We start from the raw sequence: 26,790 nt of genomic DNA on the forward strand, positions 1-26,790 counted from the left end.
ACGAAGATGAGGTTTTAACGGGTGGAGTAATGCTTGGAGGTCGAGCTGATCAAATAAAGAAAAAAACTCTCCTATCTCCAGTGAACAACACGATGTATGATGGTTTTTGGAGTTGTTGTTGGTGCGTTATAATTAGCGAGTTCTAGTTTGGTTGGCTGACTGTGTGTTTGTTGTTTTATGCAATCCTTAAATTCAAAAATTAAAATGTCGGTTGGATATATAGTTTTTTTCAATTTTGAAAGAATGACATGTTATGACAATTATGACAAGAATTAAAAGGAAATTGAATAAAAATTACTCCAATAATAAATTTATGCTATGTAACTTCTTTTATCGATCAAGCTGGATGTTGTATATTATTTTGAATTATAAATCCATATTTCAATCATTTTATTTTTTTATGATATACAATCACAAATCACAGTATCATCTGCACTTATGATTTGTTGATCTAATGTTAAATTTTGTTTATCATCCAGATCGTGATCTACAGAAAGTACAACAGGAAAAAGAAGACGAAGAAGAAGTTTTTTAAAATGACGTCATGCATGAACTGCACCGCCACTAATGATTTTCCTCAGGCCTGCCATGGCAAACAGCGTCTTAAATCTGCAAGAGCTAATAACACCGACGATAGGAATGACGTAAGAAGAGACGTCATCAACCCTTCCACTCCCCAGCAACGTCTGAAACAAAATTCGCAACTCCAACACTTGCCAGAGAAAGATATGACGCATAACTTGCCACAGCGAAATTCAGGGCATGGTCAATTCTCAGTAAACATTGACGTTGAGTTTGAGTTGTCGAACTGTGCAAACACAAATGAAAATATTAATGATGGTGTTAACACACACAGCCAGAATTACGACAATATTAATGAGAATAAAACTTGCAAACTAAGCAACATTTTCAAAAACACTAATCGAAACAACAATGATGACATCAATAGCAACAACAACAACACGGGTCTGAACGAAACAAACACTAGCCAAGCATCTTCAATGCCTCTATTGGCAGTCACATCGGAATCATCAAATAAACCAATTAGTGCTTCAACGACGAAATCAACAAAAGCAACAACAAAACAGACGACTTCATCTAAAATTAGCAAGTCCAAAACAACACCAGCTTCATTAGCAGCGTCAGCAATAGTTTCATCCACAAAAGTGGCAGCCACACCACTAACAGTCGCTAACATCGCAACCACAATGTCCTCAAACGAAGATTCCAGATCTAAAACTAAACGGCAGTGTATAAGTTGCTTGAAAAAATTTCTCGCGTTCTTCTTTAGTACGGTTGGTTCGTGCTGTTCTCTCGTCTGTTACACCACTTTTGGCGGGTTTTTGTTCGTTTATTTGGAGTCTGAGAACGAGAGGCACGTCAGGAACGACATGCGGTCGAACAAGGATAAGGTCAATTGGCGAAATGTTTTCATTTCTTTTTTTTTAATTTCTTAATTTTCCAATTTTCATATTTTAATATCTGACAAAGAAAATAAAAACCTAGTCTATTACATGCATTAAATTTTTCGCATCTACAAAAACATCAAAGACAAATTTTTTAATATGTCTTTTGCATCACCTTCAAGTACTTCATACGCAATGAAAACGCGCGCGTGTGCGTGTGCGTGCGTGTGTGTGTTCATCTTGACTCCTTAATTTTGTACACTCATATAAATACGGTACATATATAAAGACATGAAGGAAGAGGCGTGCAGTTTATATTTATATGGATGCTGTTTGTTTTTCAATGTTTACAAGTAGAAACGTCGATTTAAGTGTGTTTGATTGTTCTTTCTTCTTTTAAGTCATTGATCTTTTTAGGTCGTTAACATCTATTACAACAAAGATAGGCACTTTGAAATTATTATAGTTTTAAATCTACTTTATTGTATGTTTTATAAATTTTTAAAAATTTCAATCACATCGTTCTTTTTAATTACTCAAGTTCTCACACAATTTTACGGTGCATTTCATTCCAATAATCAGCATCTTTTTTGTCTAGACATGTATATTTTAATTAGCTTTATACTTGAAATTAATAAAACAATTTTTATTACATAGGTGGTAGAAACTCTGTGGAACCTGACAAAAGAAATGAACATCCTACATGAAAGGAACTGGTCTAGAATGGCTGAGATGGTTTTGAAAAACTTTACCGAAGAAGTTTATAAGAACTCAAAGATGAAAGGTTTTGTTGAGATTTTGTCTGTTAATGTGCATGCGTGTGTGTTTTTTTTGTGTGGGCGATAGTTGTTTGCTTGAAATAAATTTTTAGCAGTAATAAAATTTTAGTAGCAAGTTACAATAATAATAATGTCATTTGCCGAAATAATTGTCAATTGAAATATTTTAATTTCAATATTTTTCACAAGGTTGGGATGGTTCAGACGCTTCGACAGATGATGTCTTGCAATGGGATTTTGCTGGCTCCTTACTCTACAGCATCACTGTGGTCACTACTATTGGTCAGTATGCTTGTGTGTGTGTGTGTGTGTGTGTATGTGTATGTTGATTTGTGTTTTTTGTGTGTTGTGTGTCGGTCAGTGTTTGTTTGTTTGTTTGTTTGTGTGTGTGTTGTTATGCTAGTATTATTTTGTGTTTGGTTGTTTTGTGCAAGTTAAGTTTTTGTGGTTAGGTAGATTGGATTGAATATAGAAAACCTCGAATAATATTTAACACGGTGAAAAAATTTTCCAAGAATAAATAAAAACATTTTGATAGGAAAATAGAGGTTTTGCATGCAAGCGCACGATAAACAGCGCAAAACATTGAGGAAATGGATTTATTGAGCCAAAGTACTCGAGGCGAGAATAAACTGTGCGGAAAAAATTTCAAGTTCTACGTTGCAGAACTTGATTGATGAACATTTCATTCTTGACTTTCTTGGTTCCGTTAGTGAAAATATCCAACCTGTCATGTTTTCTCTTACTAATTCTCTTAAAATATTTCAAAAAAATTCAAAAAAATATTATAGACACAGACTAAGGACACACAATTTAAACTAATTTGCACAAATTTACACACACAAACACACACCACACACACAAGCAAACAAACACACATTGATAATTCACTTTTAGTTTTCAAACTAACACTGGCTCATCATGTTTGTTTGTTCAATATTATTTGCCTAGCAAACAGGTTTAATTGCAAATTTTTCTACCCCAACAAGCTGTGGATTTTGTGCTGCTTTCCATGGGCATAATGATGGAATGTTTAACTGCACTCTATTTTACTAATGTTTGTGTAGTTGTATTTTGTATGTTTATACGTATGTGTTTGTATGTATGCGTGTATGTATGCGTGTATGTATGTGCGTGTGTGTGTATATAAATAGTAATTGTATGTTTGTAAGAGATCCAGTTAAATTGATGTTTGCCTGTTTGCATGTTTGCACGCAGACGACTAAATGGAGAAATGTCAGTCGGAATGGACGAGAAAATTAAAGGTCTACGTAATGAATGCGTGGATGTTATACAAATAAAATGCATGTAATAGTGTTTCCTGGTGTGTATGTTTGTTGGTGTGTTTGTTTGTATGTTTGTTGTGATGTATGTTTGTTTGTTTGTTTGTATGTTTGTTGATGTTGTGATTAGTATAGTATATGCGTGTTATAGATCCAGAAAACGCAACGCAGTAAACGCATCGTTAGTTTTCATATTCCAAACGTAAAAGTTGAGTCAACTTCATGCATATTTTTTTTCAGTTTAAGTCACATAAAATAGACAGAGAAATAAACACACAAACACACACACACACACACACACACACACACACACACACACACACACACACACACACACACACAGACACACACACACACACACACACACATAAACACACATAAACACACACATGCGCAGACATACGTAGACAGTCACAGAAACACAGACAAGAACAAAATCAATGATAAACTCTCATTTACACAAACAAAATAGTGCGATTGGTTAGAATAACAATTGATGATATCCATCAACAGTAGATACAAAACGACCCTAGCATAAAAAAAAATCACGACAATTATCACCGACCATTAGAATGATGTCACGCTTGGGCGGTCACGTGTTCTGACGTCATTGTTGTTGCTGTTGATGTTTTTGTTGTTGATGATGATGTCATTAATGTTAAGATTGATGTTAAAGCTAATGTTGTTTTATTGTCTTGAAGATGTTTTAAATTGAAATTCGATAATTTTAAATGTTTCAACTTTTTTTGATGTTTTTTTTTGGTCCGTATTATGTTTAACATTTTAAAAAAAAATCTCATTCATACAATTGAGAACGTAGTAAATTAACCGTGGTCCTAATTTAGGCTAATTTTACAATGAATACAACAGCATTAATACGTTCTTTTTCATCATAATAATGCATTTTTATTAAAAATACAGCTATAAATAACACAAAATTTTTCACGTGTGCAATAATTTAAAAAAAATCCGCCACTAATTTGGCGCTATCGAGTAGAAAGATGATAAATTGTTTCATTGATTTCGTTGCGGCCGATGATATTGATGCAGATTGTTCACAAATTGTACATTCATTTGATGTTTTTGTTCGTTCGTTCACCAATTATGAAGTCCTGGTTTTTGTTCATGTTCGTTCACAAATTAATTGTGTTGCTCGTTGATTAATTATAGTCAATAAGTGGTTATTTAAAGCTGTGAGTGATTATGAATTGTACACCTATCGACAGTGAATCTGACCTAAAAAATAGTTTGCTATAATCCATGAGATGTTGGTACATGTGCTAAGACAATGGATTGCCATTCAATCAGCATACGTGTAAAATAATGAAAAAAAACATTTATACCACCTCAATTACTTCTTCTTCTGCTAGTATAACTACTCAACTTATTTTAAAGTTTTTTTCACAGTGTATTTTTAAATTCTTAAAGACACTTTTGCGCATGTATAACATAAAAAATTAAATTGAAGCTCTTTTTCTGCCAAAAATCGATAACTTCAAGTATAGAAAAGTATGACACAATTTTAACAACGTTACAACTGATACTTCTGCATTAGTTATTTGAAAATTATTCATAAAAATATAAATAACAAGATAAAAAAATACTTTCTGTTTATCATCAGTCCCTCACGTGTGGTGCATTTAGATGAAAAGAATTTTGGACTTTTGCAATTATTTCTTATAATGTATCCCACGTCTTTTAAATTTTTCAATCTTACATCTGAGTCTATATTCTTCTTCATAACATGAAACCGTTTTACAAGTAACTTACTTCCTGGTTGGCACGTAGTTTCATTCTATTTTGATTAATTTTTATATTTAATTTACTGAATTCAATTTGTTTTTAAATGATTTCAAAAAGAAATATATAAATCACTAAGTACCAGAAATAATAAAAATGCCACATTATCGTGAATTTTGATTAGTGCACATATTTGCATACTACTTACTTAATTCTCACCACTAATCTCATGCTAGCTGTCAGAGAAAATGAAGATAAACATAGAGGCCCATCCAACTTCACAATTTTTTATCTCTTCATCTAAAAAACGCTTTCGGTATCGAATAACTTTGCCATTTCGATTCGGTCATACCGATTCGATCATTTCGATTCGGTCATACCGATTGATCATTTCGATTCAATCATACCGATTGATCATTTCGTATAATGTTGTGACGCCTTAGTACGTGACTTCTGTTAATAAACACCCAAACATAAACACACGCACACACACACACAATCACACACACATAATAATAATATGGTATGTGTGTATAAAAATATATATTAATATTTATGCTTATATAAACGTGTGTATGTTTCTGTTAGAAAAAATTTCCAAATGGATTTTATAGGTCGGCCCTTGCCTTCTTGCTCCCATTAATAATGCCAGTATCAAAAGGTATGATTTACGAGACCTACTACACTCTCCATTATTATTTTTCTTTACTTCTGCTGGTATAATTACTCCAATTACTTCCGCTGCTGTTGCTGTTGTTGATACTACTGCTACTGCTACCACTAATACTACAACTTTTCATTTACTGTTACTTCTTCTAGCAATTACTTCTGCTAAAGGCACAGAAACAAAAATAGAGTTACAAACAAGAATGTTTTTAGACGTCTTAGCGACGGAGCAATATTAAGACATAAAATTTTATAAGTTGCAGCTTTATTATACAATATATCAAAGTTAGGATTACTAAAAAAAGTCATCGCATATGGCACATACCCGCACCCACATACACACACACCTACACACACACACACCCAAAAACACACACACACATACACACACATACACACACGCATACAGGCACGTAGCTAGAGAAATATTTGACAAACAAACCAAAATCATGAAATATATATCGCAATTACAAAAAAACATCACATCGGAAAAACTTACCCACATGCTAGCCACAAATGCAAGGTCCTTCTAATTCCAGGAAACTTCAATTTGAGAACAACGAAAAAGTTGGATAAATCCATGCAACCATTCGCATTCATATAACTACAATGCCTAAAAATTTTATATGAAACAAATTATTTAAAAAGGTTATTGATCATGTGAACATGTCTATAATTGCACAAACACGCTATTGAATTAAATAATTAAACGTGTTGTATATAAACAAACACACATACAGACATACATACACACATACACATATCAGTATGATACAATAAAGTTTTTATATAATCGAAGTAAAATGAACATCATACTAATACATACACACACACTTGCACACATGTTTGTGATTGAAAACACCCAAATATACCAGGAGTGTTTCTCTCTCTCTTTCTCTATCTCTCTTCTCTCTCTCACACACATACACACACACAACACAACATCTGATGATATAATAATATAATAAGTAATGCATGTAGACACACACATTCACGTACAAGCATGTAGACACACGGTAAAAACACACAAGTGTCTGTGTGTATTTCTTCTTAGATATTCGTCGTTTAAAATTGCTTTGGCTTAATTATTTTTTTTTCATTTTTTGATTATTCATGGTGGAACTTATGGGAAGTTTACGAGTTTGTTGAACTATCATCTGAAGGTTAAGTTTATTTTACATTTTTAAATGTTTGGAATTTCTAAATTAATTTTCAATTTTGGTGTTAACAAATAACTTTTTCTGTAATCTTGTGGTCCAGTACATAAATTAAACAAATTAATTCCATTCTGTCTTAAAAAACACATACTTAGACACACACACACACACACACATTTCGACACACATAAACCTCAATTCATTCATTCATTCATTCATCCATCCATCCAACAAACCATTCGATACAAATTTACACACACACACACCACACACACACACACACACACACACACACACACACACACACACACACACACACATTAACGTATAGAACGTACAAAAGAACACTCTGCGACTTTTGATGACGAGAACTCGTTTGCGTACGTCCCTAGCAATTAAACCATCTCCGTGACGCAATTCCAATCAATTTCCGCTATCTTATTGGCCATCTTGTTCTCGAAACTGTTTTTTTTTATAAAATTTTTTGTTTGTTTTTAAAAGATTTAATTGGTTTTATTTTTTTAATTAGAATGATTTTAAATTCATGCAACTCTACGTGATATACTTAAACATATTTTAAAGGCGAAGGCAATCAATAAAAATTAGAAAAGTTCACAATCACACTGATCATCATCATTCATTCACAATTCGGTCCCTTACACCCAGTAGAGCCAACATTTAACAATGATTTGATTGATTAACTCGAGTAATTCACATTCTGGCGAAAAAATTTTACTTTAAATTCTTAAGATAACTTCAACTGTCTACAGAACGAATTGATGATGATGCATTGTGACCGTTGTGCTGGCAATGAGACGCAAGAGATTGATTATACTTCAGTTGCATCGGCCTTTGAATTATTTCCATGCGCGATGGTGTAATGGTTAAGTTGCCTGGCCTTGCTGTTCCTGCGTCTGGGTTCGACTACAAAATGATCCCATCTACCACATGCAATGTGTGTGTTGTCTCATGTATTTATAAATGCGCTGTGTTTTGGTCGTTCGTGTCTCTTTAACAACCACTAAATATGAAATTTCTAAAATATTGTTATACTGCTCGCTCTCCACCATTCTGCGACGGTTACTGAACAAACAACTTGGTTTGTTCTTGGGGGAATTCTTTCTGTATCTGTAAACTGTTGAAGTTATTAGCAACATTATTACTACTACTGGTGCTGCTGCTACTACTGCTACTACTATTATTACTACTACTACTACTACTACAACTCATCCTCTTACTTCTACTGCAGCTATTGCGACTACAACTACCACTACTACTACTGCTACGATAAACCCAACAGATGTTTAGAATTTTATTAGGACCCACCGCCTAACTGTTACACCCACCCACTAAATATAATAACTCAAGTAAATAAGAATTTGTTTTGGTGGTCTAGAGATCTCTTATTTGGTGTTTTATTTGGTTCAAAGATAATAAATTATTGATTTTATTAGATTTGATTTTTGAAATTTTAATTACCAAGATGCTATTTATACAATTATTAAATAGTTACAATCAGACTAAATAATACTTTATATTATTTTTAATAATTTAAAATAATTTTATATAATAAAATAAATTTATGAACAACGTGATATGAGATTCAACTTAATTTGTTTGTTGATTGATATAACAGGCAAGACTACTTTCCAGCTTCAGGTTTGAATTGGAATCTCCATTTTGTCATAACTCATTATTTACTGACTGACATCTGAAATTAAATTTTAAATGAAAGCTTTTAAAATAATTTGACGCCAACAGGTACATTGCATTGTGTGTGTGTGTGTGTTTGTTTGTTTGATTGTGTGTGTGCGAGCGTGGAAAAACTCGTCAAAATTTAATTGAAAAAAATCATGATTTATAATTTGAAGCCAGCGTGCAATCGTTGAATGAAAATTGTGAAATATTTCATTCAGTACAGTTGGCAGTTGTAAAAATGCTGTTTCACTTCATTAGTGGTGTACACACCACACACACACAAACACACATTCACGCACACACACATACACACACCATCACATCACATACACCTCATAAACCTAAGTAAATATGATAGTGACGTGGAATATTAATCTCCCATGATTAATTTTCAATTTATCCATCAATTCATACATTTAAGCTACCATTTATATACATAATCACTCGTCTATTTATCTCTTCATTTATTCGTTCGTTCGTTCTTTCGTTCGTTCATTCATTCATTCATCCATTCATCCCTCCATCCAACTAACCATGCGACCCATAGTTTAGTTTGTTTTCTTGGAAAGGCTCGCAACGAACGAACATGAAAAATGATTGAAATAGGAAACGTCGTTATGACGTCATCATAACAGACGGATGACCTCATCAACCTTTGGCTTACATTCTCATATACTTAAAAATGACGTTTTCAATGACGCGAGATGCACGCTAACGAAAAAAATTCTCAAGTCGCTATGAGAGTTATTAATAATAAATAAATGATAACTCTTGTGTACGTGTGTCACCAGTTTGTTTAATGGAATAAAATTTTGTGAAGAATAAAATAATAGCTTGTAAAAAATGATTGACTATAATTGTCTTTTCTCAAATAAAATTGAATTTTTAAACATTTTAATCATCTAACATTTTCATGCTTGATCATTTCATCAAGTGCACTATTCACTCTTGTTTTAAATAAACTCAAACAAACAACCGTACGTCCATCCAACTGCAAATTTTTTACGTGTTAGAGGATTGAAGTGAAACATAGGTTAGTCCTAGGCCACAGGTAGACAAGGCAACACATTGTTTCCCCATCAATGCCAGCATCTGTGCTTATTATACCTTTATACGCAAATTTTATGGTAAGAATGCTCTATGCAAACACGTAAGAACTTTACGAATATGGTTCTCATTAATTGACACTACGGAGTTGCATACCTGCTATTTTCGTTGCGTTTTGAGGAATCGTTTAGTATGTATTATATGTATTTTACTGAATAAACATGTGCGCACATGTAGATGAGTCGACATAATCAAGGAGATGAATTATATGGGTTATTATACAGAATTTTTATTATTTTTAATCAAATTTATACAATACTACACCACTTGTTCACATAGCTAAGTTTTTAAATTTTTTCACATTTGCCACTTTTTCGATAATTTGCTGACAGTTAGTGGATCAGCGTTGAGTGACACTTGCCGGTGGCGGTTTTACAGCGGCATCTAGTTACTGGATGTCATTAACTCTAATTCAAACTGCGCTATATAAATTCATCTTTTTTTAAAAATGATGTTTTTATGGACATTTGAATTTAAATTAAAGATGAATGTTTGATATGTCTTTTGTGTTATTATGTAAGAATATATCACAAAGTTTAATCTATACTTGAATAGAATTTAAATACTGAATTATCTGGCCAAAAAATATATTACTATTTTATATTTGGAAATAAACCAAGAGGTTCAACTTGATTTTTTAAATGAAAAATTTGATGGGACTTATGTGGAACATGTTAAAACTTTCGCAAAACTGAAAGCTTCAAAACATCATTCAATCAAAATGTTATTAAGTTTCAAGACGGCAAAAACTGTCAGCATAAGTTTTACTAAAACTGAAAAATTAAACAAACGAACGAATGAACAAATGAAAGATTAAATTAATGAATGAATAAATGACTGAATGAATGAATAAATGAAAAACTTCAAAAATGCGTACTATGATATTAAATAAATATTCAAAAAAATGATATATTTTTTCAATAAAATGAGAAAAAAAGATAAATCCTGAAAGACTGATCAATAGCCGCAACATTTGCGAATGATAATTAAGTTCTCAACATGTTTTTTACTTTTTTGAGAAAAAACTTAAAATTATGCGAACAAAACAAATCAACGTGGAGAAACATCTTATACACATATTTGCGTACACAAGTGTGTTCATAAAAAACGTATCCATCAAATGACACACACACGCACGCAAACATACGTACAATTTGTATATGTTAATAAACAGTTGACGAAGCAAAAACAACACACGCTATCAACACACACATTCATAACACGTAAACACTCATACAGCCCTGAAAGGCATTCTTAAAATCAAATAACCACGTAAACATTTTAAGTAATTGTTAACTTCCTGTGAAAATGTTTCACGGACTTCACGCATCTTGCAAACTTAAAACGATAAAGCATGGAAGCGTTAGATTTATAAAAAAACTCATTTTCAAACCTAGATGTACACATTTTATAGAGAATGTTATGCAGTAAAACATATTTGCTATAAAGATCACAAGCGCACCAATCAATTCACACAATTTCATAGCCAAGCAATAATTAAAAGTGTAAATGTTCAAATAAAAACTAATAAAAAATTAAACAAAAAAAATAACAAGACAGCATAGTGAATGTAAACATAAAATCACATGCAAATACATGACCCAAGAACAATAAGAACATACTTTCATCAAACGTATGAAACACTCACACCTACTCTTCATCCATCCACTTAAATCGATCAATCAGATATATTTATACAGCGTACATTTCTACAATTCAATGACGTTCTAGCCAAATTACGAAATAAACTGTTTCAAACTAATTAAATAACGATAAGGAAATCACAAACAATAAAAGTGCAAATGATGTGAGAAGATAAATATATGAATAAAAAAAACAAAATCCCATATAAAATCCGCACTAGCGAGGACAAGCAGTTTTAAAATTCATCCAACATTCGCTCCAATCCCACCAACTGAGGGTTGATTTCTATACAAAATGACCTCATGGCTTCAAGTTTATTACATCCTTAGTGGTACTGGCTTTAAATTTATGGAGATTAAAGTATCTGGGCTTCAAGTTCTGCTGATCAAAGCTACCGAAAACTGTTTTCTATGATGTTCCACTTTTGATTTTAAAAGACTCATTAATTTTGGGGTATTTTATAAGTTTTAAATTTTGTTTATAACATTGGTTTCATTGTTTTTGGGTTTGGTTTGTTTTAAAGGTAATAATTGTTGCAATCGTAACCATTTCAATTAATGATTTTATTTACATTCCTGCTTGTTACAGACAGATGTTGTTGTTGTCAAGCATTGATCCAGTTTCTGCCATCAGGCAATACCACCATGATGAAATGCTAACCAACATCCATCTTAGTGCTATGGCAATTGTTAATGTCATTAAAAGAGAAGGAGAGAGACCTATTTTAATGTCATTAAAACAAAAAGTTGCATGTTAATGTCATTGTTATGAAAGCAGCGGCTCACGAAAATGACAATGTTCTCGCACATTAATGGTTTCACAGTGCGTATTATAGTTAATGTTGTTTTGATAGTTATACGTACTGGAGGGCTACTTAAATTTTTAACGCTGCTGCAGTCGCAATTGTAGCGACATTTCAAACTGTTATTACTTCCTTATTGCGTGTATTAACCGTTAATTGTGTTGGTAAATATTACATTTATGTTTATGAATTTTTAATGATATTGTTATTAATATTATTATTATTGTGATGATTTTTTAAAATTAATCTCTTAACGGTACATATTTATCGCATACGTTCATAAACACGCATCTGTCTATACATCACGCATTGCATTACGCAATAAATAAGCAATATTTAATAAATAAGCAATATACTGTCTTAATATACTAACAATATTAATAGCACCTCAATAAAACATTTTAAACGTATCTAACTCAACGGTTTCCTTTATTGGTGTAAAATGAGCAAGGCCGCTGGTTTAAACGCGCAATTTGTTCATGATAGCTGTTCTAATGTCACTCCATTCAACGTCATGTCAATCTACAATTGCGTCAGTTGCGGATCAATAAAATGGAGTTGAATGATGATCGTAGTGGTGATAATATTGATGATAATGATGATGGTGATTTTGGTGATTCTTTTAATGAGAAGATTTGTCATTGTCAGATGATAACAAATTCATGGCACCCTGTCTAGTGACGTCACATTAATACATTATTTGATGTCATAAACTTTTTTAATGTCATAAATTTTTTATTGATGTCTTGATCTTTTTGTTCATGTCATGACCTTTTGGCTGACGTTATGACTTTTTAGTTGATGCCATAACCTCTTTATTGATGTCATCATGAGCTTTTGTGTGTGTTATCGTAACGTGGTTATGTCCAAAATATCATATGTCGCTTGAACCATAATCAAATCTTGTCTTCTGAATTGAATGTGAGACAGTGTATGTGTGTCTGGTATCTGGCGTGCGTACGTGTATGTATTATGTAAGTGTTCATTTCTATATAAATTTGTTTTAGTATTTATTTGGGTGTTTGCGTGAAAGTATATGAATATATGCGATCATGTATTCATATTTTTGAAAAAGTGTGTGTGCGTGTGCGTATGTGTACGTGTGTGTGTATACGTATGTTTGCATGTGTGTGTGAACGTGCTGGCTGCCCATCCTTGCTTCTCTGCATCAGTAAATCTAATCTCAAAGATCATTAAATAAAATTTCACTCTCAATTTATACTGAATTATTCATTGTTGTTCTTCATTAATTTCTCTTTACAAGACCTACCATGAGAATGTTCATTTCGTTGCATACTGATTCTAAAGTGCTATTTTGTGTAAAAAAAAATCGGATACATGTTAAGTTGTGTGTGTTTACGCGTGTGTTTACGTGTGTGTTTACGTGTGTGTGTGTGTGTGTGTGTGTGTGTGTGTGTGTGTGTGGTGTGTGTGTGTAAGTGTGTATGATAAGATATTTATTTTTAACGCATATGTGTTAAATGTATGCATTGCATGAATTTAAGTGCATTTGATCGAGAATTAAGTTAATTCAGTGCTTGATTTAATTTAATTACAAGGAAAAAGGAAGCAGAGGCATTAGCTGCTGCTGCTTCAATTAGTGGCAGTGGCGTTAGTGGTAGTAGTGGATCTGATTGAAATAATAACATTGAAAGGTAAGGTGATGGTCCGAATGTTAACTCAAGGTAACGAGGTATTGTAAGTTCTTTTGGATTTCAAATTATTTAGGGGATGAGTCTGATCTAATTACAACTAGAATGAAATCATGGAACTGTTTCAGGTTTATAAACGCTAAGTTTGCATTCATGTATAAACAGGCGCAGGTCGGTAGTTTAAAATGACTTAAACATTTTTTGATAGAATTTTAGATTAACATCTCTTCATTATACTATTAATACTTGCAGTAGTATTAGTAGTGGTAGTTGTAGTTTCAGTAGCAGTAGTTGTAGTAGTAATTCAAAATTTCCAGACATTCTGGCACCGAACAAAATGGCGAACAGGTGTGTAATTTTCATATGGTGATATATATATATATCATAGCAAAGCACTGAAGCGGAAAGTAGCATTGATTATAAATTTGCATTTGAAATAGCGGCAACAGTTGTTGCAGCATAGTGTAACGATATGGCAAGGTGATTTATACCCAACAACTACTATAAATGTTTGCTATAAACAAATTTGTGTTAATTTAAATTAGTTAAATGATATTTAATACTTCAAATCTTATAGATTATTACATTTAAACAGTTTGACATTCGTGATAAAATTAATTCCTTAAAATCTTTAGGTTTGGAAAATTTGACAGCCAATTCATGCCTACATTCAGATGCAACAGCATGTGTGTATGTATTTCATTGAATACTTATGTTTTTTCCGTTAATTCTATTACGCCATCGATAATAAGTTATGCAAATTATGGTTGACTTTGTCGAGACAAACATTGCATGGACGAACGTCAATTTTTTTCATCCAATTTATTCATCAAAATGCCCATTCTTCATCTCCTCAGCTGACGTTAATCCACTTAGTACCAGTAAAATTTATTGCCAGTTTAACGTTTGCTCAGGAAAAACTTGTCAGAATTAATTTTTTTTTCTTTTCGTCTCTCTCTCTCTTTCTCTCTACCTCTTTTTATTCTCTCCAACATATTTTTTTTACATACTAACACATATTTTTTAAAAAGAATTTAAACATTTTACATAATATAATTAAAACTTTGATTTGCAATACTTCATCGCAATTGAACCAAGTGTTAAACGAAATAAAGTTGGCTCTGGTTGCCGTATAACCTACTTACTACACTCCTCTACTTCATTGCCTCTGATCAGGCAGGGACCTCCTTCTTCATTTCTAACATTCGTGCTATAAATTTAGACATTCAGTGGATTAACTAAATGCATGTACGTGTGTGTTGTGTGCGTGTGCGTGTATTTGTGCGTGTGTGTGGTGATCTAATAAATAGAATTAAGAAATGTAATACATTGAGTTTAGGTTGTGTGAGATGTTTGCGTCAGCTGTTTTTTTTTATAGTTGGAATGGTGGGGAAATTAGTTTTATTTTTTATCACAAAAAGTCACCTTTTATTTCAATTGAATTCGTAAAATTCTTTCGGAAACAAGGTCAGTAAGGAGGGTAACGATAGATTTTTCAATTAAAATTTTTATAAAATAATAAAAATCACAAGTATAAAGCAACAAACATTCAACAAAAACGTTAAATGCCGACCAAAGATCAACATTTTGTGAAACAAAAGCTTTCTAAGAAGTGATCGATGAATGAACGCTGCCTGACGTCGCATTATACAGACTCTTCTTCAGCAAACGCAAGAACCGAAATAACCTTTTTATATTTTTATATTTTTTTATTTTTATAAATGATAAATGATTAATCTCATGTCTTTATACACACCGACACACATGAACACACACACACAAAAACAGATAGACACTTATAAATAATTTTTTAAAAAGTATTTAAACTTTTTTCAATCTTTTTAAAATCATTTTTACATTCACTATCGGTAACATTCAGTCTGTCAGATGTTATATTTATTAGGTGTAACTCATTTCCTGGACGCAATTTTTGTATTCGTGAAATTGTTTTCCAGTTTTCTTAAAAATGTGTTTGACGTTGATGTGAGGGTACTTCTACAGAATATATTTTATATGTTTCGAAAATTTCGAATAATCTCTAGAAAGTTAAATTGAAAGAATATTATCTTTCCCAATTCCTTAGCCAACAAAATCTAAAACAAGTTTTTATATCAACTAAACGAAGTTTCTAATATTTTGAACAAACAAATTAAAAACATGTGTTAATTATTTTTAAATCAATTTAACTGTTTGCCAGTTGAATTCAATTGAACTGAACTCTCAAGCGCTAAGGTTTTTATTTATCTTTCGATTTATCTTTTTCTTTCGAATGAAGCCATTCTATTTTTGCTGATGGTGAAATTTTTTGGTGGAGTTGAAAGTAGCGACAACAACCACACCACACATTTTACGAACTCATCTCTGAAAAAAGAGAAGTGGTAGGGGTATATAAATATAATTGAAGAATAAATCAAACCAAAAAACTTAAAATATAAAATAATCGTTTATATTAATTATTATCATTATTAATGTTATTATTATTACATTGGACCAACAACAACAACAACATCATCATCAACAATAACAACAACAACAATAACAACATCATCAACAACAACAACAACAACAACATCATCATCATCAACAACAACAACAACAAACTACACCATCAACATCAATGCCAATTCTCATAAATCACAAGATAGCGGGCGTACCTTTATTATTATTATTATTTTTTTTTGTTATTTGCGTTCATTGGTGATGTTTCAGTTTTCTTTGATGATCATTTATTATCTTTTGTCAGTGCACGTTCCGTTATTAGTGCTGCCATACTTTTGCTGATAACTTTTAGATCTTTGGTTTATTATTATTATTCTTATTATTAACATTATTCTTATTTATCATTAGTATTTATTATTAATTGATTAATTAATTATTGTTATTGTTAATATTTTTCAAATTACATTGCTTCCTATTCAAGTACGATTTTATTCGTTTTATTGTATTGACTTTTTTTCATCATTAATATGCTCGCCACCAATTTAGTTACTGTACTTTTACAAACCCAAACAGACACCTATAAAAACACACTCATCCACACACAGAGACACACACAGAAACACACACACGGAGGCACACACACACACAGAGATACACAGACATACACATAAACACACACACATATATATGTGTGTGTTTACATGCACTTATTTACATACATGTTCGTTCAGGTGCAAATTTCATTTATTAATCCATCTTAATTATTTAATGCCTTCCTTTATTTTAATCTCTTAGAAACAATTATCAAAATGATGAGCGGATATTGCTAATGATGCCAAGATGGTGATGATTTATTACGATGGTGATGAGGGTGACCACGAGAAATTGTGATGGTAATGATAAAAAAGATCTGGTGATGAAGATGATGAATATGTTAATGGTGATGACGATAATGGTGATTACAATGATGGTGATGACAATGATGGTGATGACGAATCACGTCCGGCAAAAAAGTTATCATAATCATTTATTGCTACACAAACAAGCATTTCCTTGTAGGGTCATTGCTTATCATAAGGAGATGACTTAATTCTAACTTCTTACAAATTTCTACTTCTGCCACAATCTTTATTACTACAACTACTACTATTATTTCTGCTATTACTACTACTACTAAAACTGCTACTATTACCACCACTACTACAATTACTTCTGATGATGCTGCTTGTACTACTACTACTACTACTACTACTACTACTACTACTACTACTACTACTACTACTACTACTACTACTACTACTACTACTACTTTTACTACTACTACTACTACGAAATTATTATTTTCTATAAACATTTTTTTTTAATTTTTTTTTGTTTTGTTTGTTTTTGTATATAAAAATTTTTGCAATGAAATCATTTTATGCATGTGTGTGTTTTTACGAGACATATCTACTGGATGACCTAAAAGTTAATTGCAGAAAGTTTAGGACAATCAGACATTATTCGTGAAAGAACTGACAATGGTAGCTGCAAATCAGCAGAGGATTTTTTTAAACACTTTTTCTGAAAGAAATGTCTTAGGTATTTAGTTCTTTCACAATTTTTTTCAAAATTTTTATTATCTATGAATGAATATAACAAATTAATGAATGGATGAATGATTGAATGAATGAATGATTGAATGAATGGATAGATCAATAAATTAATAATAATAATAAATATATAATAAATTAAAATATAAATTAATAATGATAGTAGAATCGATAGAAAGGATGACAAATTGAAATAAATTTCTGAATGGTTATGATTGAATTTGATAAAATGTCAAGATTTGCATCAAATGATTGATTTTTTTTACAACGAAAAAAACTATCAAAACTTTTTCATATTTTTTATGATTGATAATGACTAAGATGATGAAGAAAGTGATGACGAAGATAATGACATTGACGACGACGATGATGATTTCTAAGATTGCAGACCTTGATTATGAAGATTGAAATGATAAAAATGTCTTTTATGTCATAAAACATTTTATTAAAAAAGTTCTTCAACAAATATAACCGTCTCAGTTTTATCATCATCGTCTCAGCGCTATACATATTATCAAGTTAGCACGTTCTATGCCATCATCATCGTCTTAATAGTCATTTTTGTCGTCATGTCATCATTTGTCATCATCATCGCCGGTGAAGTTGTCGTGAACTTTTTACTTTCATTATCAAAATTTTCATCGAAACACTTCTTATGTTTCAGTTTCACAATTCTCACTACCGTATAAAAATTTAGGTGCTAAAATCAACAAAAGTAGGAATAATTTGTACCCAACACCATCATCTTCTACATCGTCATCGTACTCTTCTTATCATCGCTTCCTTTCTTTCTTTCTACGTTATTATGACGTCATGTGATATTTTTCGCCGCCTATTTAAGTGTCGACATATTTGATGTCCATAAAGCCTGAGAACTTGATCTCTTCGATTCCGACTACTATATGCATCTGTTTTGACTTAATTAGAATCTCTTTTTTTTATTAGTTTTTAAAAATTGTTGAAAGGTTTTCAAAGCTTCAAACTACTTACTGTTTTTGAGCGGATGAAAAAGGTAGAAATAATTTTTTTACTTGAAACATTTAGTAGAGGGATTTGTATTGGATGTATTTGAAAAATATTTATAATTAAATAATTCATAGTATTAATTAATATAAAATTATTTCTTATAAAAATTCAACATGTCCGCTGATTTGCTATCACCATATCCAAAAAAAATAAAACAAGTTATCGTTACCAATAGACGAAATACCTGACGACCAAAAAATCAATTTCTCTAGAAAAAATAAAACTCTAATGTAATTTCATTTAAAAACTTGCCGACCTTTATATTGTCAGTGGTGTGGCCTAAGCCTGAATTTGACTGGGGATCAAATATTTTGCAATGTGATTGGATCCTAAATTGAATGCAATGTTTTATGGCTAGTGCAAATATTATTTCCGATTTGCGTTGTTATTATTGTTGGCGGCAAATAACTTTTCATCTTTTCGTTCAATACTTTTAAAAATTTCGTGGTTTTTCATCCGATCGTTCATTTAATTTTTTTAATTTGCAACTTGCAAACCAACACTATATGGTAACTGAAAAACAATTCATTTCAGTCTATATTTCAATTCTAAAACTATCATACCAGTTTGAAATCCAAACTCAACGATGACGTCACTTCTGAATTTCAAAGTTCTTTTTTTTTACAATTCATTAACATAAAAAAAAACAACTAGCAGATAAAAAGATCCTAGACAACAAAATCCCTATACAAAAAATTTAAAAACATTTCTAACTAACGATCGAGCTCAACAAAAACAGACTTCACCCAAAATATTTAATTAAAATATCAACGAAACAATGAATAAATTGATACAAAAGTGTACCCTTCAAAGAATTTTTGATCACTAAGCAATAATGACAACACACAAACAAAACGTCATATTTACATTGACAACCTGACAATATAAATGCATAGAAACAAAATTAAAAACCACGTTGCACTCACGAGAAGCAGAAAAGAATTAAAAGAACCTCATGAAAACAAATTACTACTTTGAAATGAGCAGAGGCATGCTATCATAAAACTTTCTCCCAACTCAACATCAAAAATTGCCGGCAATATTTCAGTAGTAGGGATGATTTCAAAATTGTTAGGTTTGTAAAGCTTGACCTTTTTTTCGGAAAATTCTCGCAAATCCTGTTTTGAACGAGAGAATGATTATTTTAAAAATTCTCAGTTGTTCACCATTTGTTTGCTAACTAAAATTCACTTTATTAGTATGTTATACTCGGAATCTTCAATATTTTTCTCTTTTAGTGATCTGTCGGGGGGTTCATTTTCCAAAATTTTATTCTCAAAGATGTATTTTTCATTATGAAAAATTAATTACTTACTCAATGATTGTTTTTATATTCCTATGATTTTACACGCAATTTTTTTCAAATTCAACAATGATTTATAATTTGCATTTATCACAAATGTGCATACGTACATTTGGCAATCCATTCTGAATACGATGATTAATGCAACATGCAACCATAAAAATGAATGGAAAAAAAGTAATTTTTGAAAAAAAACCAACGGATACACACAAACATACACACACACACCACACACACACACATGCACACCACACACACACATACACACCACACACACACACACACATACACACACACACACACACTCACAAACACACCGCACATACACATAATGCGTGCAAAACATTTGAATCATTTGCCGTACACACACTTCATTTTACTTTTATGCAAATAATGTTGGTACTCTATTATCGAACAACCTCATTCAATGCAAACAGTCAGACAGACCTGGTCCAACTGAAATCGCTTTTAGTGTAGAAATAGCGTAGTGCAGAAATTTTTTTTTGCATTTAAAAACTAGTTTGTACTACATAAGAAGGTGCACCTAAATTGTTGTGCCATGTTTTTTTTTGGCTCTTTGTTAATATATATTTCTTTCTAAAATCATTAATTTCGATTTTTGTTGAATGATTCTATAGAAAAAAAACAAATGATTTTTTTGTTATTATAGCAAACTAACGAGGTTTTTTTTTTTAAAAAAAACACAAATACGAGCAAATGCCCATGTAAAAAAAATGATACAAATGAAGGTAATTAGTAATTGTCTTGAGGAAAAATTATTAAAACGAGTGTGTATACATTGCACGACAGGCGCATTATTCATCATTCATTTGTCGGGTAGACATTGTGAGTGGATAATCAGCGTCTGATGTCATATGGGCGGGTAGTTGATGTCTAAATGTTGTGTAGTTAATATTATTTTATGTTGCTGCTATATTATGTGGTTATTCTATATTATTCAAGATAACACCAACAAAAAATATCACCACACAAAACCAGGTTACGGCCACATAACGCCTAAAACGGCCTGGGGCCAACTTGCCACCATATTTTACGCCATCCTAGGAATTCCCCTAACCCTTTACACCATCACTAACTTAGGATCCATCATGGCCGCAGCCTTCAGGTTTATATACGGCTACATAATTTGTGGCGTGTGTCGCTACTGCTGTTGCTGCTGCGGTAAGAAGGTTTCATGCAATAATGGTGGTAGTGATGGAGTTGCTGATAACTGCTATTGTTGCTGTTTTAGTGAAGGTTATAGTGGTGCTACAGTTGTTGAAGATGGTGAAGTGGAAGGTAGTAAGGTTGTGAGTAGAAACTACAATGATGGCGACGACGATAAAGATGACGGTGATGGTGAAGATGAGGATGATGATGAGGATGAAAAGGAAAAATTTTTGAGACGCCTGGAACCATCTATAGCCAACAAAAGTAGTTATAGTGATGATAATGATAATAATAATAATAATAATAACGATAATGTATTAAACGATGACAACAATTCTTCGGCAAATGAAAGATTTCACGAGCGTGCTAGAGATATAAAAGACGGTAAATTGTTAAAAAGATCTCTCTGGTATAAAATTTTTAAGAAAAAAAATAACCAACTCAAATATATACTGAGATCTTTAACTAAATATGCCAACAACAACAGCAATAATAGCATTAATAACAATGACAGTAACATCATTAATTACACTAACGATGCTAATAACGTTAATAGCAATAGCAAATACAACAATGCCGATAAAAATGTCAGTTGTTGTGAGAATGATGGGGATAATTGTGGAAATGAAACTAAAGACGATGATGGTCATGGAAAGAAGAAGAAAAATAATAAAAATAATAAAAAAGAATTACTCGGAAGTAAAAATGCAAAAACAGCTGATGATAATGATGATAATGAAGATAATTATGACGATGAAGATGACGACGACGATGAAGTCAATGAGAGAAGGACTTTTGGAAATATTAGAGTCCCTAAATACAGGTGTTGCGAAAGCATTAAAGGATTGAGCAAGAAAGATGGTGACAATGATAAGAATGATGATGAGGAACATTGGAAAAATAAAGGTGAAAATGATGATGGTGAAGATGATGAAAAAGATGATGATGTTGGCGACGATAGCGATAAACTCATTCCAAATGTGACTGTTGGTAAGAAGAAAAGTGGATACAGACTGAGAATGGAGATATTTAAAAAACAATCGAACATTTTGACGAGTTGTAATAATATTATTAATAATAATAATATTAATAATAATATTACAAATAATATGTGTGATATTGATTTTAGTGATAATAACTTCAAAGACGAAGTCGACGAAGCCCACAATAATAATGCTTTCCGTAATAAAAAGGCGATCAACACATCCAGCCAACAACATGAGCAACAACAGCATAAGCACCACCATCATCAGAACGGAAACGAAATAAAAAATAAAAAAATTGAATGTTGTAAAAGCCTTAATCGCGCCGGCAGCAGCGGTTGTTTTAACGCCATAGACAACATCCGTGGAGGAGGCTGCCGAAGTGAAAACATCATCAACAGATTTATAGACTACCAAGATAAAAATATTTGTTGCTGCACTGCTAACAGCGCGTCTTACATTTTCGCAGGCAATAAAGATGCAATTGACAATATGAATAAAAATAACTACGAAACTAAAAATACACCAGATAACAAATCAAACATGTTCATTCCTGCTAAGAAACGTGACAATGGTAAAGATAGAAACCTCATGTGTGACACCGAGTTCTTCAACTATACGGACGAATATGACGCTTATAATCCTGACGGCCAAATAAATTTTGAAAACCCTGCTGCTGCCAGCAACAATTACGGCCGCGACAATCTAGATGGCTTCAACTCTAATTTCATCCAACGCGCTACAACAACCAAAAATTTGCCAACGATATTAGCAGGTAAAAACTGATTTTTCATTGGTTTGTGTAAACTATTTGCTAGATTTTTTATAAACTTTTTAGTTTATATGCATCACCGCTGTCATCTTTTAATTAATAATATCATCACCGTTGTCAAAATCATTTTTAATAATCAGTTTGTTTTTATAGAAAACAACATCTTCCTCATCGTCGTCATCATGTTATTATCAGCATGGTTATAAACCCTGTTTTAATATGTAATAATTCACATCATCACATCTCTTTCATCATCGTCACAATTATTATCTTTATTTTACTTTATATCAGTTCATTCATTTTCAGTCCCTAGCTACCCTGTGACGTCAACAACTTCATCACCATCGTCACCTCAAACTTCATTTGTCGCTACGACATTGGCTACATCAGTAGCGTCAGCAGCGTCATCTTTAGTGACAACAAATATATTACAATTTCTTCCCGATACATTAACATCCGTGACACCGCTGTTACCAACATCATTAATGTCACCGTCCTCATCTTCAACACATTCTACAACATTCTTAACAGAAGCAAAACTGACCGCAACCACAAGTAACAAAAACTTTTATAAATTATTAACTTGTCAATTAGCAAGTGCAAATTACGAGTCGCCCGCTTCCTCATCATTAACAGAAACACTTCACGCAACATCTGCTCTGCCATCGCTACCCAGGAACGAAAACTCTGATGTCCTAATATTAAAAACGTTAGTTACATCGGCATTGTTGACATCCACAACATTAACTTCTTCAACAAGCACAGCCACTGCGCCATTCTTGCCAACATTCATTTCAAATCCAGCCACAAAAAATTCACCGACATCAACAGAAGAAATTACATTATATTTACCACTACCAACAACAACATTAGCGGTAGCATCAATTCCATCAACATCAACAACAGTAGCTCTAATCCCGACAACGGTAACACCAACAGACACAACAACACCGAGTTTTGAAAATGTCACTCTTACTTCGGCAACATTCATGCAGATAAGTATGCCGTTGCTGACAGGTTCAATAAAAAATTTGAAAAAAGTTGAAGCTGCGTCAAAATCAGAACAAACACAGCAATATCAACAACATCATCAACAACATCAACCACAACATCAACAACGACATCATCAACAACAACATCATCAGCAACAACCACAACAACAGCAACAACATCTATATTCAACATTTCATCAACGTGAGAACCATACAGTTATAAAGCTGCCAAAAAATTCTAAAACAACAAAAAACAAACATCAAAGACAGAAAAACAACATCAACATATATGAAAATTACAACGCAGTGAAAGATTTCAGTGGCTCTGAAAAACATATCAACCCAATGAAAACAAACAACGACGACAAAACCAAGTGTGACAGAAAAAAAAAATCTGACACATATGTGGCGATACGTCAACCCGATAACACATTTCCGATCTACCAGACGTCATCTGCAGCCGAAAAAGCAACGACAACGAACACAAAGCAACAAACACATCATACTGACCAGAGTCATCCTCAAAAACACGACAAACAGCATCGACATAATATTTCTTACAGAAAGAAACCAATAAAATATTTACGTGAAACTATTAATAAAACTTTGTTTCAGAACAAAATGCGTTCAAATAACGATCAATCTACTACGAAAGAAAATGCCAAACTACTTTCCTCTTTGCAGCCAATAGAGCAGACGACAACATTCATAACAACAAAACAACCGACAACATCTACTTCAACTTCTACAGATTGTACTCCACAGACAACACGTTCTCCATCATTCACAACAACAATTAGAAACCGAATCCTGTCATGTCTTCAACGCCACAACAAACATATTGACAACAAATCATCAATGAAAGACTCAGCCAGTTCAGCACCTCAAACAACCATGAAAAACAAATTAAAAAGCCGAACTTTCTTTCTAAAACCGATCCCTTCCACGTCAACTTCACAAGACATCAATAAAATACGTGTCCCTATATGCGTCAGTCTTGTTCTCATGCTAGCCTACCTGGCTCTTGGCTCGTTGATATTTCGTGCTAGCGAGGACTGGAGCACTTTGGTGTGTTTGTACTTCTGCTTCATCACTCTGTCTACAATTGGGTTTGGAGATTACGTGCCAGGGGTGAAGTTGGATGAGCCCGGGTCAAAAAAGTTTATGATTGTCTGCGCTGTCTATCTCCTCTTTGGGTTGGCCCTCATTGCCATGTGTTTCGATCTGATTCAAGAAGAAGTATGTAGATTGGAAATAAGTTTTTAAATAAATTAATTTAACCAGAAAATTATTTTTTAAAATAAGGTATCTTAAAAAGATTAAAACATTCAAAAATTATGATATAACGTTCTCGTTATAAATAACCAACCTAACTCTTACACCGCGTAGACGGATGTTTTCAAAAGTATCTTAATCTGCAAAATCAGATAGAGATATATAAAAACTGAATAATAAACTTGCGCATGTAGAGAAAAATTTGCACTCAAACAAAAACGAACGATAAAGGATGAAAAAATATCCAGCACTTGTGACAGACATCATTCACATCGTACACATTCTTGTCTTACGTACTCTATTGACATAACTGACAACTATACATGTTCCGTAGCTTCAGAAATGGCGTATTTCTCACGTTATGTAAAAGTTATTCATTGTTTTTGTTTTGTAACCTATGTATATTTTTTACTCGTTTTTGCAGGTAAAAAACAAATTCAGAAAGCTAGGAAAAATGCTCGGATTGGTGACAACCGAAAAGACGACATGAAACACACACAACATCTCCACGTACAGTATTAATGTAGTAATAAGTTCAGATCACCATGATGACATTAACTAAATAGGATAACGCATTTTTGGATTACAGCAACATCAACAAAAACATTGTTACTGATGTGACAAAACTCACTCATGGTAATGTACTGTGCATGCATGCATGCGTCTCAGCTAACTGAATGATTGTTGCAAAAAGAATTAACTGATACTAATAATTGATACTAATTAACTGATAATAATTAGTGGTATGTAACCAACATTACAACAAAACTAACAACGACAACAACAGTAACAACAACAACAACAACAACAACATAACAGCAACAACAACAACAACAACAACAACATAACAACAACAACAACGACAACAGCAAAAACGACTACATTTTACAACATAAACTTTTACAAGAACATAAATAATAACAGAACCTATTGTTAAAAGTAACAATGGTGATTGCAATAATGGTTATACTGTAGACGATATTATAATGGAAAAGTTTTTTGGGCATGTTTAACAAAAGAATGGAGGAAAAATGACTTAAATTATGCATTGTAGGCACCAGACGACAATATAGTGAGAATAAAAAGTAGTGAGATTAGAAAGAAAATAGTCAAAAACAACAAAAACCTGTGTCCGAAGAACGCCAACATGTTGGCAACACACATATACGCACATGTGTTTATTTCATTTATTAGCATTTGTAAAAGTTCTTTTACATTCAAAACGATGTGTTGACAAAATACAACGCATTGACTAAATACAACAACAACAACAAAAACATCAACATTATTAATTGCTAATGTTA

General features: G+C 32.3%; 1 protein-coding gene across 1 annotated transcript; it reads left to right on the forward strand.

The window, feature by feature from the left end:
* Positions 1 to 1,208: 1,208 nt before the first annotated feature.
* On the forward strand, positions 1,209 to 25,477 carry HELRODRAFT_72133 (hypothetical protein; the record flags this gene model as incomplete). Its single annotated transcript, XM_009012881.1, has 6 exons — positions 1,209 to 1,412; positions 2,064 to 2,190; positions 2,375 to 2,467; positions 21,294 to 21,443; positions 22,977 to 23,040; positions 25,012 to 25,477. The coding sequence occupies 6 exons, from the start codon at positions 1,209 to 1,211 to the stop codon at positions 25,475 to 25,477; spliced, it is 1,104 nt and encodes a 367-aa protein (XP_009011129.1).
* Positions 25,478 to 26,790: the final 1,313 nt, after the last annotated feature.

This window comes from Helobdella robusta (genome assembly GCF_000326865.2).
Source record: "Helobdella robusta unplaced genomic scaffold HELROscaffold_11, whole genome shotgun sequence".
Taxonomy (NCBI): domain Eukaryota; kingdom Metazoa; phylum Annelida; class Clitellata; order Rhynchobdellida; family Glossiphoniidae; genus Helobdella; species Helobdella robusta.